This window comes from Sturnus vulgaris, chromosome 1 (assembly GCF_052056855.1).
Source record: "Sturnus vulgaris isolate bStuVul1 chromosome 1, bStuVul1.hap1, whole genome shotgun sequence".
Lineage (NCBI taxonomy): Eukaryota > Metazoa > Chordata > Aves > Passeriformes > Sturnidae > Sturnus > Sturnus vulgaris.
In genome coordinates, this window is record NC_142243.1 from 34,891,857 (window position 1) to 34,909,171 (window position 17,315).

The 17,315-nt window shown below is 34.5% G+C and overlaps 1 protein-coding gene across 5 annotated transcripts in view; it reads right to left on the minus strand.

The window, feature by feature from the left end:
- Window positions 1–17,315, minus strand: part of ANKRD28 (ankyrin repeat domain 28) — a 119,488-nt gene that overhangs the window by 4,923 nt on the left and 97,250 nt on the right. For all 5 annotated transcript variants that reach the window (XR_015803181.1, XM_014893877.2, XM_014893874.2 and 2 more), the window contains 15 exons: window positions 17,164–17,232; window positions 15,482–15,622; window positions 12,133–12,244; window positions 11,482–11,508; window positions 10,524–10,598; window positions 9,349–9,550; window positions 7,854–7,941; window positions 7,331–7,448; window positions 6,527–6,746; window positions 5,637–5,724; window positions 5,457–5,540; window positions 4,788–4,933; window positions 4,531–4,613; window positions 4,292–4,374; window positions 1,923–2,014 (listed from right to left, as the gene is read on the minus strand). Coding sequence is in view for 4 of the 5 variants with exons in the window: in XM_014893877.2 (XP_014749363.2) it covers window positions 1,923–2,014; window positions 4,292–4,374; window positions 4,531–4,613; window positions 4,788–4,933; window positions 5,457–5,540; window positions 5,637–5,724; window positions 6,527–6,746; window positions 7,331–7,448; window positions 7,854–7,941; window positions 9,349–9,550; window positions 10,524–10,598; window positions 11,482–11,508; window positions 12,133–12,244; window positions 15,482–15,622; window positions 17,164–17,232 (1,628 nt within the window). In the remaining variant the exon portion in view is untranslated. The remainder of the gene's footprint in view (window positions 1–1,922; window positions 2,015–4,291; window positions 4,375–4,530; window positions 4,614–4,787; window positions 4,934–5,456; window positions 5,541–5,636; window positions 5,725–6,526; window positions 6,747–7,330; window positions 7,449–7,853; window positions 7,942–9,348; window positions 9,551–10,523; window positions 10,599–11,481; window positions 11,509–12,132; window positions 12,245–15,481; window positions 15,623–17,163; window positions 17,233–17,315) is intronic.

The following is a 17,315-nucleotide window of genomic DNA, read 5'->3' on the forward strand; positions in this document are numbered from 1 at the left end:
AAAAAAGAAATTTGAATAAGAATTGATACAGAGCTGAGAATGAACCCTCAACACAACTGCTTTGGGGAAGTATACTGGACAGTTAATTTGCTGTTTCAGCTGCATTTAATCTATTAATAACCAACGGGATTAAATTTTTTCTACTGACAGCAGTTCTTAAAAATGATCTCACCACTTTAAGAGACGCTCTATGACAAAAGCAGTGTGACTCCAAATTTAGAGTTTTAAAAATCTTGTAAAATATTTTATAAACTGAAATGCAGGTAACTGGAGTGATGCTGGCTTTTTTCAAAGCTCATGTTTCTCAATAATGATCTACAGCTCCGGTATAGCAGCAGAGGACTCAATTTGTACAGCTACAGATATAAATAGAGACTGCTTGCAAAAAGTCAATGTAGTTTTTGCAGAAAGAGACAAATTCAAAGACACAAAGTGGATCATCACTCCATAACAGCTGAGGCTCTGCTGGTTACATGTTCCATGTATCAAGACAGGCTTCCATGTAAAACACTAAAACTTTCTAAAACTAAAACTAAACTCCCATATAATCTAATTCTGCATGAAATGCCAATCTTGTTTGGCATTATTACTGAACTTATCTGGACTATGGCAGAATGTCAGTTTTGTGATCCAAAATATTCCACTGCCTATTTCTTCAGTCAAAAAAGAATTCATCAAGGATGCCTGATATATTCTCAAGGCTTCTTAGAATTTTATAAACACAGCAATTGCTATCAGAAAGAACTACAGTGAGGAAAAATATTAGATAGTGCTCAGACTTACTTTAAAATTTAAAATGTGAGCAGAATTAAAAAGAAGATTTTTAGGTCCCCAGGCTGCCAGGGTACTTTGACACAAATATTTTTCCTCGGTTATGTCAAAGATCTATCTTAACAAGGGACTGGCTGGCTGTATATGAGAAACTCACAAAAATACAAATGTCTCCAGTCAGCATACATGTGATGAGAAACAAAAATAAAAAAGATGTATCTTCCAATCTTTTCATTTTAGGGAATTTCTTTTAGCACTTACTGTTGTGCCCTATTTTAGGCAAGGAATGATCTTTAAGTCACTCATGTCACTTTAAGCAGTGCAATTTGAGAAACACACAGAAAAAGTCACAGTGAACATTAAAAGAGGAAAAACTTTCCAAACTGAAAATACAATTAGAACTATTAATGAGGCACATCACTTTTGTAATAAAAAACAACGAACAAATCCAAACAAAGCCGAAAAGCAAACAATCCATTACCTCATCCCTCCCCAAATCCCAGCTACTGCTTTCATGGCATAAGAGATAGAGCCTTACACATTTAAAAGCACAGCTTCAGACGACCATAGATATCTTACATAAAAATATGTGAATTAGTCAGTAAATCTAATTTTCTTCCGTTCTTACAAGATGCAGGATTCATTCTCATGATAAAGCAGTTACTTCTTACTTCTATGTGCCAAAACTCTGAAGAGCCAGAAGCTTGAGAACAGTAACTGTGAGTTGTAAATCACATTAGCTTTTAAAAGCTAACACCAGTACACCTACTGTGACAAAACGAATAGCAATTGAATCCAGCTTCTTAACAGCTGAAAGTCATATTTTACTTTGAGTATTATGTTTTTCTCACCATTTTTGGTATGCCAAAGCTAGTGCATTTATAGGTGTATCATAAAACTACTTTTATAGTACATCATAAAACTACAAATGCAAACCAAACATTTCTGTGCCGTGACCTGCATTGTTCTGAAAGTTTTCACTCTCCCTACACTTCTGCTGCTTTGCTAAAATGATCCATCACCAACACATGTTTTTCTGTGAGGGCAACCTACTGCAAGGCTCATCTGAAGTTTCCAGAGTTAATGCTTTTCAGGGAGTTGAGTTTAGAACCACAGTTCCTTACAGGAAAACAAAGTTAGATTTTTCTTACCATTTTCATCTACAGCAAGTACACTTGCTCCCTTCCCTAAAAGCTCTTGAACTACAACCGTTAGTCCATTTCGAGCAGCAACATGCAGAGGTCTGTGAAGACAAGCAAACTCATATATAAACCTTAGAACAAGTCATTAAATAAGATAGGTAGCTTGCATCTAGTTAAATGTAATACTTATACTTCTATGTTATTTACAGATTATATAAATATAAAATGCAATAACTAAGATGGGAAACTCAGCAAATCTCTTTTCTTATTGCAAATAAACTCTACAATACCAATTGTGAACTTTCTTCTTTCCATGGCAGCACACAGTGAGGAAGCAGCTGCTAGTGAAGATGTGCCTGCTTATGGACTTTATCACGTTAAAAAGTCAGAAACACTTGGCACCCTACTGTTGATAAATCCCCCACTCAACTGCTGTAACAGATACTGTCACATCTGAGAGTTACTGCATATCACTGCCATCAGTCACTGGAGTTCTAACAGCAGAGTGGCAGTCGTTTGTGCCACATGTAAATGCTCACAAGAGATGCAGAAGCACTTAATCAAGCTGCCTTCTAGAAAACAATATATTCCATTGTGATTAGAGATGAAAAAATATTTCAGTGTAATGCATGAAGCAAGAAAAGGAGATTACTTTTCAAAACCTCAAACTACTAACCGTAAATCAATTTTGTGTTGACTTGCTCTATAAAGGAAAGTGTAGCTTTATCTCAAATATTCTAATTATATCTTTTTCAAATGCAACAGTTTTTAAAAATTGGTTCCCACTGGATTAAATAAAACCTTACTACCACTCAGCAGGAAACAGAATAATCAGCTTACTTCCCTTCTGCTTTATAATCCTCTTCATTCATTCTAAGATTCCTGAAGTTGTTTGAATTAACTTTAAGCTATATTTTGAGTTGGAAACAAATGTCTTACTTAGATATCAGAAATGCAAAAGATACAAACAGGAGCAGATGTATTTATGGTGCTCACATTAAAGTATTAAAAATTCAAGAATGACCGCACTCCACAGATATACTGAAAAATGTACTGCAATTAAAATAATTTTAATGTAGAGACAAACAATTTTAATGCTTATTTTGCCACAAAAAGGACTTTGTTAAAGCTGTTCAGAAAGTCAATTTAATTATTAAACATTTGCAAAAGCAGTAATATTTTAAACACCTGTTAAAACCTTGCAATTTATATAAACTCTCCATGGAGGTGCAAACGTGTACCTATTTTATCCCATGACATCTCTTGATCAAACTATTTGAGCCAAGGCATGTGGGTGGAATTACACGAGCCTGTGGTAGCATACTTTCCCACATCTGTTCCCGTCTCCTTTTTGCTTTTTCTTCTCCCAAGACATCCTTGCTTAAAGCCAGAAATGAGGCAATCAATCCTTTGCTGCTTTTTGGTTATTTAATGCTGCCCGAGGTGCACCATAGCAAGCAACAAAAGCAAAGGAACTATTTTAACTCCTTAATTAAAGCAGATCTTAGGGAATACTTGGAAGCACTGTATGGGCTTGAATATGGCAAGATTCCAGAAGGAATATAAGGCCAGAAGAATATGTGAGTTGCTTACAAGTTCCACTGTAAGGGTTTTTTTTGTCCTTATTTTTTTTCATAAATCGACTGTAATAGCATTACTGAAGCAGTCTAATAATTCATGTGCATAACTCAGCTACACATTGTGTGTCCAGTATTCCTTGTAACACAAATGCATTTTCTAAAAGGAAAAAATTCCTGAGTCATTTTAGTAGCCCATCCTGTTGGTATGACATACCATATATTTCTACGGTTTCCTTCTGATTTAGGCTAACTAAATAGGTATAATTCTACTTCAGAGATGATCTTCAGGAAGGTTTAAAAATATTGTGTTCTCCATGATATTTAATAGAAGATAAAGTTTCATCCTTGAAACATGAAACAGAAAGAATGCTGAAGAATAAAAGCACACTTCAGGTAGTTATTTTCAGTTTTTTTTTTAAGTAGCTATCTTTGAAGACCAAGTCTTAGTTTGCCTCAAGTTGTTAAATGAAGTGATTTTTAATTGAAAATCTGGATAATTTTTAAAATAGAAAAATCTCAGTTCACAGGTAATCTCAGTGAATTGCAGTAACTCCACATATTAATCACAATAATGTAAATTTTATTTATCATCCTATTCACCCGCAAGAGAAAAAAACCATCTAGACCTTTAACTATGAGCAAAACACCATTTCAGTTCCAAGTTGGTTCAACTCTTGGTACCTATTAACAGTTAAAATTCAATGAATTTGAAAAACAAATTCTGAAAAATATTCCTCTTTATGAGCAAGATACACATTATGAACTCATCCTTCAAACTCCCTCCGTGCTGATACGTACGTTTGCAAGGCTGCATTGGTGGCGTTGATGAGGTTTCTATCCGTAATCTTCTCCAGGATTAACAAGGCACTAGTTTCATGACCCTTAACACAGAACAAACATCTGTCACATAACAAATATTCTTCACAAATTGCTTTGAGTAATGAGCTTTCAATGAGTGAGCTTTCAAAATAACAATACTTTCAAACAGTGCCTGATAACACAAAGCTCAGCACTGATAAGTCAGACTGTGCACACACCTTGCTGCAAGCCAAATGGAGTGCTGTGTTCTTAGAACTGTCTTGCAAAGTCAGATCAGCCTTAGCACTGCTAACCAGCACCTCTGGGGAAATAAAGACGTTGCATTAACTAAAAGCATATTCCTTAAAATCTAAAAAGCAAAATGAAAACAGAATTTTGACAAAACATATTCACGAGAATGTTAAGTGTAAAGCTTCTTCACCCACAGTAAGATTAACAAAGCTAAGAGCAGAAATATATAAAGCTTTCTCATTACCAACTGTATTCGTCTGTCCATTTTCTGCAGCCATCATTAAAGGTGTTTTCCCAGAAGAATCTACAGCATTTACTTGAGCACTGTGACCAAGCAGAAGCTGTAGACACTCAACGTGATCTGTAAAAGCTGCTGCATGCAGAGGAGTTCTACAACAGATCAAAAGACAATATGGCCATGTTCAGCCATGCTTTCCACTGTATTCAAAGGGGCATCCCTGGCTGTGATCCTACAAATAAAAAAGACTCTGCAGTCTCTCCCACTGATCCTTTGCAATCCATCAGTATTGCTGGAGTTGTGACTGCTGCCTTTAAAAAGTCCCTTTCTAGTTTCAACTAACGCCACCCACGCAGTTTATAATAGAGATACAATCTGATTCAGAAAAAATGAAAGATGCATCATAAAGCTCTATCATCAAAGTGATAAAATTTAAAATATGCTCTAAGTTGCCTGTATAATAAAAAGCCAATTCAACTTTACTGAATCAGAACAGGATTTTAAAAATCTAAAATGTATTTCTAGCATAGACTAAAACAAAAACCTTCAAAGAATGAATCCGGGGGAATGAGGAATTAATGTTCAGTAGCAAATACAAAACCCCCAAACGACGGAAGCATTTAGCACAGCCACTGTATGACATTACAAACATTCTTTCTGCATTTACACTCTTACCTTCCTTTTGAATCTGTTGAATTTACAATACCACCACCTAGTGTATCAATTAACATTTCTGCAGCACCTTCATTGTCATTTATCCTATAATGAATTAAACAGACTGTTATTTACAGAATGATAAATCTTTTGTTAAATACAGCAATGAAATATATGAAGAATAATTTTGCATTTCCTTACACAGCACAATGCAAGGGACTGAAAGAATTTCCTTCCATTTTCTGATAAACTTCCTGTTCCAGGAGCAGCTCTACACAACTGTCGTGACCTAAAGTAAATGTAGAGTTAGATACTGAAAAGAAGGAAAAAGGTCTAACTACAGCTTTCAATGAAAAATATGTATCTAAATTAGATTAAGCAGCATTGTACTCGAAAGTTTCAAAGAAAGACTGGTTATATTCAACAGGACTACATTTAGGAACCAATACATTCTTAGAATCCTGAAAATCAAACTGACATGTAATACTGCAAACTTTATGAGATTTATAAGGTATCTCATGCTTCCAAGCATCTGGAAGAACATCCAGAACACCTAACTTAATTCTTACACCTCTGCATTTCAAACTCTTCTGTACATTCATCACTTTGTCTCCATGAAAAGAACTCCACCATCTGAGGTTTATTTTTGTTCCACTTTTGTTGAAATTATCACCCAGCTGCATCAGCTCAGTAGTTATTCACTTAATAATAATTGATGAAATGCAGGTTTAATCTCTTACATCTTGATTTTTCTCTATCATGTTGTTCAGAGAGGAAATAAAAAATCACCTCTACTGAGTTCTAAATGAACACACAGAACAAAATATTTAGCAAAGGTGCTAAAGGTCTTTAAAGACTCCTTGAGGCATAAAACTAAGATAGCATATGACAAAAACTTAGGACAAAAGTAAACATCTCTTATGTATCAGATGTTAATACATTCCTCTTCAAGATCTCATGCCTGTCATTTTCTCTCATTCACTGAAAGGAAGTGAAAGAGGACAGTCTTTATATGTTGCTTTTGTAAGTATTACTAACTTCAACCCCAGTATCAACAAAGGGCTTTAGAGCTGTGTTTGCAGGCATTTTACCATTATAGCAGGCCCAGTGCAGTGATGTATAGCCGTGATTGTCTGCCATGGCAGGTGCTGCATCCACGGAGGAGGCTGACTGCAGGAGAGCTCCCAGCACACCGATATGGCCACACGCAGCTGACAGGTGGATGGGGGTCCGTCCCCTACAGTCTCTTAGTAAGGACTTAGCACCGTGTTGGAGCAATGCTTCCACACATTCCTCATGCCCAGTAACTGCCTGTGGCAGGGAGACAGGAAAGGGTCAGCTCGAAAATATTCATGTATAGAAGCCAAGGTGTTGAACTAAAGCAAGCAAACCTCAAGCAAATTTTTGCATTTTTAAGGCATAGCAAAAGTCGCTATTTTTATTCCTAAAAACAGCCATTCTGCTGGGAAAATAGCAATGTATTATAATACTTATGACAGAATATTTTCTTAGAATAACACTGAATGAACTACTAATCTCTAGGGCTCATTCAATTGTCCTATTTGGCAGACACTATAAAAACAAAATATTTGGCATATGGCATGCATCATGCTTTTCTTCCTCACATTAACACTACGTTCCCCCCAACAAAACTGTACTCTAGGACCTCTCCAGTCAACACTTTACAGCAAGGTTAGGAGAGTCTAGAAGTCCAAAGGAATTCTGAGGGTAGGTAGTAAACAGACAGAATCGTCTTCTGAATGCAACTAAATACAAGTAAAACTTCTAATGGCAAGATGAGAATAATGAGAAATTTATTAACATTATATATTATGTCTTTATTTGAAATTAGCATGTAGGAAACTGGAAATGAAAGAAAGGGAATATTCTCTTACCCCTCTATGTAATGCTGTCCTTCCCCACTTATCTTTGGCATCTACATTTGCTCCTTTGTTAAGGAGTGAATAAACACAGTCGGTGTGCCCATTGAGAACTGACAACATCAGAGGAGTCCTAAGCAGAGACAGAAATAAAGTGGGAATTTACACTTGGAAAATTAACAGACTAGCATTCAGCTCAAGTGTAACAACTGCTGTCCTTCCAATCAACACTGTTAAGATTTACATCATCAGTGACCTTCCACTCATTTGCTTTTTAGATTTGAGAAAATAAAGTAACATGCCCCAGTTCAGAAGTCCTGATTAAGTAACTAGAATCCATTTTCTTAGCATCTGGGCAGTAAGACACATTTTAGTTCCCTCCCAACTGAACAAGAACATTTTTCACTCCCAAGTTTATGTTTACTGTAATAATTTCCCTTTAAAATAAGTTAAAAATAACTACTGTAAAATATTTTGTTTTTTCTTTTACAAAATGCAATAACTTGTGTAGAACAGAATGTCCATCATTTAAACTCACTGTCCATTTCCATCTTGAATGTCCACTGCATTCTGTGGTTCTGCATTTCCTATCAATAGTCGCAAACATTCTGAATGACCATTTGTAGCTGTAAAACATTATAAAAATATGGGGTTTACATTAATTGCCTTTGAGTAGAGAACTCAAACAGAATAGCAACCTATCTGCTGAGACTAAAGCCCACTAGCTTGAAAATCCACTGTACACCTTTACCATTGTTATAACTTAAATTAAAACATGAACACTAGAAAATAATTTCAGAAATCAGGTATTCTCAGCTGTACAGTCTAAGAAACAACTGCCAACAGATTTTTAAAAATTATATATATAAATGAGGTTGCACATGTTAAAAGTAATTGGAATATATGCTTATACAACATACACAAGAAGGAACATTAAAATATAGGAATTAGCATAATTTTTACTTGTTTTAAGGCACCAGTAAACACATACTTAGCAAATCATAGTCAGATTTTTGTTAGCAAGTGTAGCGTGTGCATAGTTATAAAATAATAATGGAAATCACATTTAGAAAGGGGAAGGAAATGTAATGCATAGATGTAATAAACCAAGCAGTTAAGAAAAATGGAAAAAGAACAAACAGAAAATTGAGAAATCTCATTTAAATGCAACTCATGAAAGATAAATGATTGCTTCATGGAAGGGAAATTTATTCTGACCTACAGCTGCAGTATTCAGTTCATACAACCACAGTGACAATTCATGTTTCTGTAGCTGACAGACATGCTAACACAAGCTCAATCAAATAGAAGAATGCAGCTTGTGCTCATGGACAGCAAATTAAGTGGTTAGAATGACGATGTTTTGTACATAATGCTCTTTTTAACTGCAACACTTCTGTAACACCATTACTATAAATGTCAAATTTAATAAGCCCATTTTTAATGCGAGGAAAAAAATAAGACTATAGTGTGGATTCTAGACTCTGAGAAAGGCAGGCTTAGAGATGTTTTCCAGGAAAATCAGCAAGAAAATACTGCAAAGGATTGCTGTTATTTTGAAAATGCTCAGGAGTAATTTAAATCCTTGGAAAAAAATCAAAGCAGGTTTTCATGTCTCTTCTCAAACTGCCAAAATTCTCCAAGACTGCAGTCATTTTTAGAAGCATTTTACTGCCAAGACAGGCAACGCAATTTGCTTATCTAAATTTGGGCCTGCAGTTCGGGCTGTGTGAAAGATGAGGAGAGAAGCAGGGACATGTCACTGACACCTGCCAGCACAGCCAGCTGAATGGACAAGGACAATGCAACCATCCGGAGGGACAGCATTCCCTGGACTCAACTGGTTTATTGGATTAATATTGGTTCCTTCCTCCCTGCAACTCTTTCAGTACATATTTCTAAGCACAGAATATACTTAAAAAATTAATCCTCTGTTCCTAAACATTATTTCTTAGAACATTAACGACAGAGACTTCTAAATAGATTATCAATTTCAAAAGCCACAATTTTAGAAGTTAGTGGCTAGCACATACCTGCAGCATGAATTGGGGTCCTCTTTACAACATAATCTTTCACTAAGATTGATGCTCCCTGATTAATGAGCACATCTACACATTCCACGTGTCCCTTAAAGGCAGCAAGATCCAGTGGCGTTCTTCCATTGTTATTCCTCACATCAAGGTCCAGCAGTGACTGTACCAGCACTTCCAAAGCTTGATGGTGGCCATGATAGGCCTACAAGAATAAGAAAATTCTTCAATTTTCCTATCCTTAACATTTTTCCCTCTCTTGCCAGAACTACATAATTGAAACTGTAAAGAGACTATTCTTATTTTAGCATGCAGAAGAGCAACTGATACAGCATATACGTAGTTACAACAGTTACGACTAATTTAAAAAATGCCACAATTTCAGCAAGAAGATTGGTACTTTTTTTCTATTTTATCCTTTCAGTCAGTAACTGCAACTACTCTCAGAAAATAATCTGTATTCAATCTGCATAAATAACAGTATTTTGACTACTGCACATTTCATCGCTTTATGTTATGGTTACATCATCCTCAGATTATTTCAAGTGAGGAACATAAGCAAACTTAAGCAATTCCTTTTAGCTTTTTACATAAATTACTAAAAAAAAGCACCTATAATAAGAATGCAGTACAAATAGCTTTCATTTACCAATGTCAAAGATTATTTTTTACTTTGGAGATATATATATTGCATGAGACTTAGTATATTTGCACAGTGTGGTTTTTCAATTACTTTAAATTCAGTGAAAAGATCAAAGGAACACACTGAACTGGTTACCCTGTATTTTGAATACTTTTATATAGACAGAATTTCATCACTGTCCCACACTGCTCCTCGTGTAAATCTTTCTTAAAGTTTTGGGGACAAACATTTCTCATACTAAACAATTAAGAGAGTAAAGCAATGTAATGATTTAAAAAGTCATAATTACTTCTAGAACAAGTCCTATAGAAGCTTAATTAGCATAAATTTTAATTAGAAGATTCCACATGAAAGCTGTTCCATGAAGCAAATTTCAAATGACATGCAAAAATCATCCTGTATACCTCATTCAGGAATATTAGTAGGTATGTTTGCATTTTATTAACCTATTTTGAAAAAAATCAGAATTAATAAATCCATGCAACAACTGTTTGCTACCAGATGAGCTGTCATCACTAAAGAACTGAGAACTTACAGCTAAATGCAGTGGACTTATAGGTGCTCTGTTGTCTGAGTCATTCAGCATGTCAGCACCCGATGTTTCCATCAGCTTAGAGAGAGAAAGTCAGAGTGAGCAAAAATCCCTCACCTTTGAAAACACTCAGCAATTATTGCTACAGTTTCCCATACACACAGATTGAAAAAGAAAGGAGATAAAGTAGGAACAATAGTATAGAATTACAGATGTCCTCATCTTCAACCTTTCAGAGTTTGAATCAACTGCAACACCTCTCCCATGTTCATATTCCAACCCAAGTAGTTTAATTTTGCATAATAATGCAATAATTCAATCAGAAACAAAATTAATACTTTTTCTGAAGTAGCAATATGGAAGATGAATTCAAAGGGAAGACATGGACAGGTGAGAGCAGCAGCAGGAAATAAAACCCCAAACATCAGCCAAGTAAGCATTTTGAACAGGTGAAAAGTCAGCAAGAAAACAACACGAAAAGCCAAAAGGTAGGATGGATTTCTCAGAACAGGAAAGCATTTCTCAGAGAGAAAAAATGGACTCAAAAAAAGCAAAAGCATTATAGGATTAAAATATCTATGTATATACATTTTTATTTGTGACTTTCAGATGTGTTCTAAAGTTTTACTTCTGGGTCTTTTTCAAGACCATATTTAATTAAGTACATTAGCAGAATTAAAACATTCAAAGTATTTGAAGAATAAATTCAAATGACGTTTTCATTATCACACTTTTATATCATGGTCATCCAACTGTTTAAGTAAAAAATCACATGGCTTAAAAAATAATCTCCCATTTTAAAATTGTAAAGTCCAACTAAATCCAAATTGTAGTTGAAATTAATACATTCATGTATTGAAGAAATGGCTCAATAAGTCTAAAAAATAAGCACTATTTTTAAAACTACATGTTCCCTTTTGCTCTACAGTAGTACTTAAAAAATAAGAAATAATACACTTACAACATCTAGAGGCGTTTCACTTGCAATCTGTAATTAAAAACATTCAAAATTCATGTTTGAATACATTTGAATATAAAAGTGCAATTTTAATAAAAATACTTCAGTTGTATAACACAGCATATCAAATAGCATACATATTTTTGCAAAGGGAGCAATAAAAAACTAACTACGGCTTTATTATCTGAAATTCTATTATGTGGTCACTAGTTACTGTAACTGCATGAACTATTTTATAAGGCACCCTTTCTTTACAGGTTTTCCCCACATTTTCATTTGCTCCTTTCAAATGACATTCATGAAATTTCTTAACAGTTCTTAATGGGATAACTTGTGGTTATTTTATTTTAGTCACCAGCAAAAAAAAAAATCAAAAAAATAGTAGCATAATGTAAATTAAGAAACAAACCAAAATTAATATCCTACATTTTCAACCAGTTATCTCTTCATCTCAGACTTTTTCATCTTTTTAAGCCAGTATCTAGCATCCTTGCTCCTCACCTTGCTTCTATTATAGGAACACCAAATGCTTAAATTTATCTGCACAGAGGCTGAAAAACAGTATTGACCCAGCTGATAGCCAAGGTGAAGGAGTGCCCTGGCCTCTCCATCACACCCTGTGTTACACTTTTCATCTAGGATACGTTCTCTTACCAATTCAAGACATAAGCGGTGACCATAGGCAGCTGAGTAATGAACTGCATTGTATCCTTGTTTGTCTCGGATCCCAGGGTTGGCATCGTTTCTTAGCAAGTATTCCAGGCACCTATTCAAATTGACATATGCAACCATGTATCTAAATGCTGAATTTCAACTTAACGCTAAGTGATAAATTGTTCCAATTCAACTGGAAAATAGAATACAGCACACAGGGACACTGATTTAATGTACAATATTGGCTAGGACTAGAGAAACGTACCTTATTACATCAAACATCAAAGTCAGTCACAAAGCTTCAAAATTTGAAATAATGCTACTCTGCAGACATCCTGCATCTTCTGAGTTATTGGACTTGGTTAAAACTAATATTTCATGGCTACTTTCCTCCCAGCTAACACAGGTGCAGTTGCCTTTGTTAATATCAATGATCACTATTTTGTATGCTTTTCTGCATTAATCTCTACTTCTGTATTTTATATGGAAAGAAGAGAAGTTCTTCATGGTAGAATACAAGAGTAACACACACACACACACACACACTTCCACTACCAGACACTATTTTAAAAATTTATTTATACAGTAAATACTCAGCTGTTGTCATACTTTTATCTTCCAATTCCTTACTTTCACTAGACAAATTTATAAGGCAGAACATGATCAGCCCAGTTTCAACCACACTCAGTCAAGAGGACAGGAAATGGGGATTCAAGTCCATGCACTCTTTTCTGTTTCACTCGTTTTCTCACAACTAATTTTCTGTTTTTAAGAGAATCCCTGTGTGCACACTAAATTAATTGCAAGCAATAACCCTGCTGTTCCATACTTTCATGTTGTCTATCATTTCAGCAACATCTTCCAAAGTCATTATTATGACCCTGAATTTGTGGTGAAGCCATTCATTATTCTGAAGTTTACTACAGGTCAACATCCCTTCTTCTCTCTGGGATCACTAAATATTTCTTTATCAGAGGTGTACTCTCACTTCCATCATTTTTTGGCCAGCATAAACAAGGATTTAGCATGTAGTGAAAAACGTAAAATTTCTTGAGTTTTAAAGAATAGCGTATGTAACATAAGATGCAATTAACTTAAAAACTAGTTCAGTAGAATAAAAAGCTACTTGTAAAGCATATCTATGTTTTCAATCAATCAGTTCAGGTTTTATTTGTCTGGTAAACAAATGCCTGGATTTCATTAATGACAACTGTGTTTGCATGTTTTTGTTTGAATTAAAATGAGATGAGATTTATGAAAATCCAAAGACAAATCAATTTGTCTCATTAAGTAAGAAATTCAGTTCTGATATTTCATTTGTCCAATCATCTTTCTTTTTAATTTGGATCAGTAATTTTGTGTTAGCATTCATGGCTCATTCATAAATGTTACATGTCACTGGCTTTGGCTACCTAAATTTCTACAATACACTAAATACAAGTCTACTAAAAATTCTCAAATACCCAATCTTTCCAGTGCAAACCAGACAATTATTTTTGATTTTTTTTTGCATCCAAGAGATTACCTTTGGATTCCTTTGCATATTTAACTGTCCTCAACAGGTCTCTTAAAGAGGAAATTAATCAAACTTTCTGAAAGCCCAAGTAAATTAAATTAATTTCCCACATATTTATTGGTGTACTGTCCATTAGAAAATTATAAATAGAAACAACTTTTTTTTCTCCTTTAAGATGTTGCTTATTCTACCTCATTCCGAAATCATGCTTTTCTCTCTAGTCTTGGCAAAATGGGGCTTCTTGGTGTTTGTTCCAGATCAAAAGCATTTGTTAAAGATACAAAAGACTTTCAAATAGAAATAAACCGGAAAATAATTTTCAACAAAAACATCCCTGTCTCTAAAATATGTCTTGAAAGATATCTGAAGGAAGACCATAAAACTGCATAAAATTTTATGTAGATGGTTTCCTGACAAGTTTTTTCCCAGGCTTTATATTCCAACTCCAGTAATAATTTTTAACTTCACTCCTGTTTTCAATGAGCTGAGCAGTACTGTTTTTCCAGCTGTTACTACTCATCTTGGTGCATCAATATAAAAAACTCCCCCTCAGGCCATTCAGCTTTTCAGCCTGGCTTCCAGAGACCCAAATGTTAACCAGAAGAGCAACAGCCTGTGGGTTCCAGAGAGGATGCTTTGAGCTACCTCACAAAGCTCTGCAGTATTGTCATCATGATTCCTGCTCGTGCCTTTTGTAAGACAGATGGCAAAACGATGTCATCTGAAGAACCACTATAGTTTGGAGGTTTTCAGAGCAACTGTGAAGCTAAAATTAATCCTAGCTCAACTTGTAAGAGGGCAATTAAAGTAAAATTATCTCAGCAAGCTGCAGCAAGAATTGAAATTACTTCTAAAAAGCAGCAGACAATTTAATTTTGAAATTTAGCTTTACATAAAAAGGCACATTCTTCATAAATGGCCATGAAGGTATTCTTTATTCAGCCTTCAAAACCTAATGTGTAAGTTCTATGCCACCTAATTCCTATTGCTGCCTCACCCTTTAAAAAGTGCTGTATTAAAACCCAGATGATTTGGCATGAAGCAGCACTTCTGCAGGGAAGGTGTCACTGTGCATGTGGAATGTGCTGCTGCACACCACAACCTGCATATATGAGTGTGTGCACAAAAAGTGATGCTCTTCCTGTGTCCTCAATATATCCAATGTCTGGAGCTTAAGTAAACTCATCACTTTGGTGCTACCTATGTAATTCTTTGCATGTAAGCATTTAAGTCATTAACAAATATGTCAAATATAACCTTTGGTTAGAAAATAAATAGATATAAAAGACCAGTGGATTTACGAAAGATTTTGGATGCATTTCATTAAGAAAAGTATAACTGCATCAGAAAAATTTACACCATCAAGATATAGTCATGTTTGGCATTACAACTCTGGTTTACTCAAACATCAACTAGATAAAGCATCTTATATTGAAACATCAATTTAATATCCATCCTTCATTGGAATTTGATTTTAAGGCAAAATGACCCTACTGCCCATAACTAGCTTAATAACTCCCACAAAGGATATTTATTCAACCACTACATAGCAGATGCGATTAAAAACTCTATTCCAAATTAATTCCTGATTCAGGAAATCTGCATTACAGGACATACAATTTTTACAATACATTGCCTCATTGTTAATTTTTTTCCTCTGAAATTTTTTTTTACAAAAAAAAATCTTTTATATACAATGCACATATCACTGTCAAGTTTAATATTTAAAAGTACAAGAAATGCATTTGGCAAATCTGAAGGCAGAACACACATAAAATTCACAGCTCAAATGTTCCTAATGAGAAAGGCTTTAGTACAAAGCATGCCACTTACTTCCCATCTGTGTCTGATGCAGCTGCATAGTGCAGAGGTGTACAACCCCTCTCATCAAGGTCATTCACACTAGCTCCAGATCCCACAAGGGCAAACAGGCACTGATAATTACAATTGGCAGCAGCATAATGGAGTGGAGTTCTTTAGTACACATTTAAATAAAAAGTACAATGGTAAATAACAGCAAAATAATATAATAGAGACAGAAAAAGCAAAATAAAGTAAAACTTAAATCTTCCTTACATTTTAAAATAAGTATTTGTGGTGAAGAATGCATAATTACAGTACTATAGGGCCATTTTCTAGGGAGCACTTAACAATGCTGAATAATATATAGCAGATTTGTTTGCCAGCCAAAATATGCACAAACTTCATATTAAAGGAAGCTTAAAGTGAATTTTCTTGTGTAAACTTAGAGAGGGAAATCCAGTTTATGTTAGAAATACTATTTCCTATTAAATAATTTTAAGCCGCATGGAAAAATATGGACAAATCAAAAACTGCACAGCAACTAAATACAGCACAAATAAAATTGCAATTGCAATTGCACAAACAGACATTTTTACTAAACAAATCACAATTTTGCCTAAGAGAGAAAAACATTATTATTTCTTTTTATCTATACTGACATAGCAGAGGCACTAATATATCATCTTCTTGTAACAAAACCATGAAATATTAGTACTGATGTACAATCTCAGAGAAAACTCATCCCAGCTTCAAATACATGAACAATCTCTAAAAATGCCAGTTTAGCTAAAATTTAAAAAAGACCAATATGACGCAGAATTCCATTTTCTATTATTAAAAAGAGACTGCTACTATAAATATCTTGATTTTGAAGAGACAGGCTCTTTCCTCTCCCTTAAAATGTCTTTTTCCCATTTCTCTCTATTTTAAACTATTATTTTCCATCTGCTGCAAAAATTGCTCTATACAACATGAACATTAAACCAAAATCCAAACCAAATCAAAAGGAAACCCCAACTTTCAATGACAAAAGTTATGACAGAAAGTTGCTCCTTTCTCAGGAAATAATGGAAGTGGAATTTAAAGCAAAATACAACTTTGGACCCATAACTTTTTCTTTAAATCCTACTCCTGCTTTTCACATCCCAGAAAAATCATATTTTCCATTACGTGATGTGAGATTTTACAGGAGTGCTGATCCTGCCATCTAAACTTAAATAATCCTGTATTAAAAATAGAAATTTATGTCATTCCAAAAGAGTTCAGAGCTCAAATGGGGAAACAGAAAGGGATGAATATCGTGAAAGGAAAAAGGTGAAGCAGTTATAATAAAATACTGGGTATTTTAATAAAAGAGCTTAGAAATAGCCACAGATTTATAGATTTGCCTAATACATTATTTGGAAAACATTAGTAATGTCCTTGGATAAGAGCAATTTAAACACATTAGATCCATGTTATAAAGAAAAAAGGTCCACAAAAATTATGTGAAATTCAGTCTTAAAAAACAAGACTAAACATCTACCTAACAAAACAGGATTACAAAATATGTTTGTGACTTTTGAGAACATATGCTGAAACATAATTTATTAGAGACATCATATCATAAAAAAACCATTTAAACTGGAACACAGACTTGGACACATATCAATAAGCTGCTACTGCAATACTTTTAACAGCCCATTCCAATATACAAATCTGGAACGTCTTACCTTCCAAATCTGTCCTTTTTGTTGAAGTCTGCACCAGTATTTAGCAGAAGATTTAGGCACTCCAAATTCCTATTAAATTAATACACTATTACTTGTGATTGCAAAGTTTGTTTCCCTAATATTGGCCTCTAGAAATATCAGAACTGCTACAC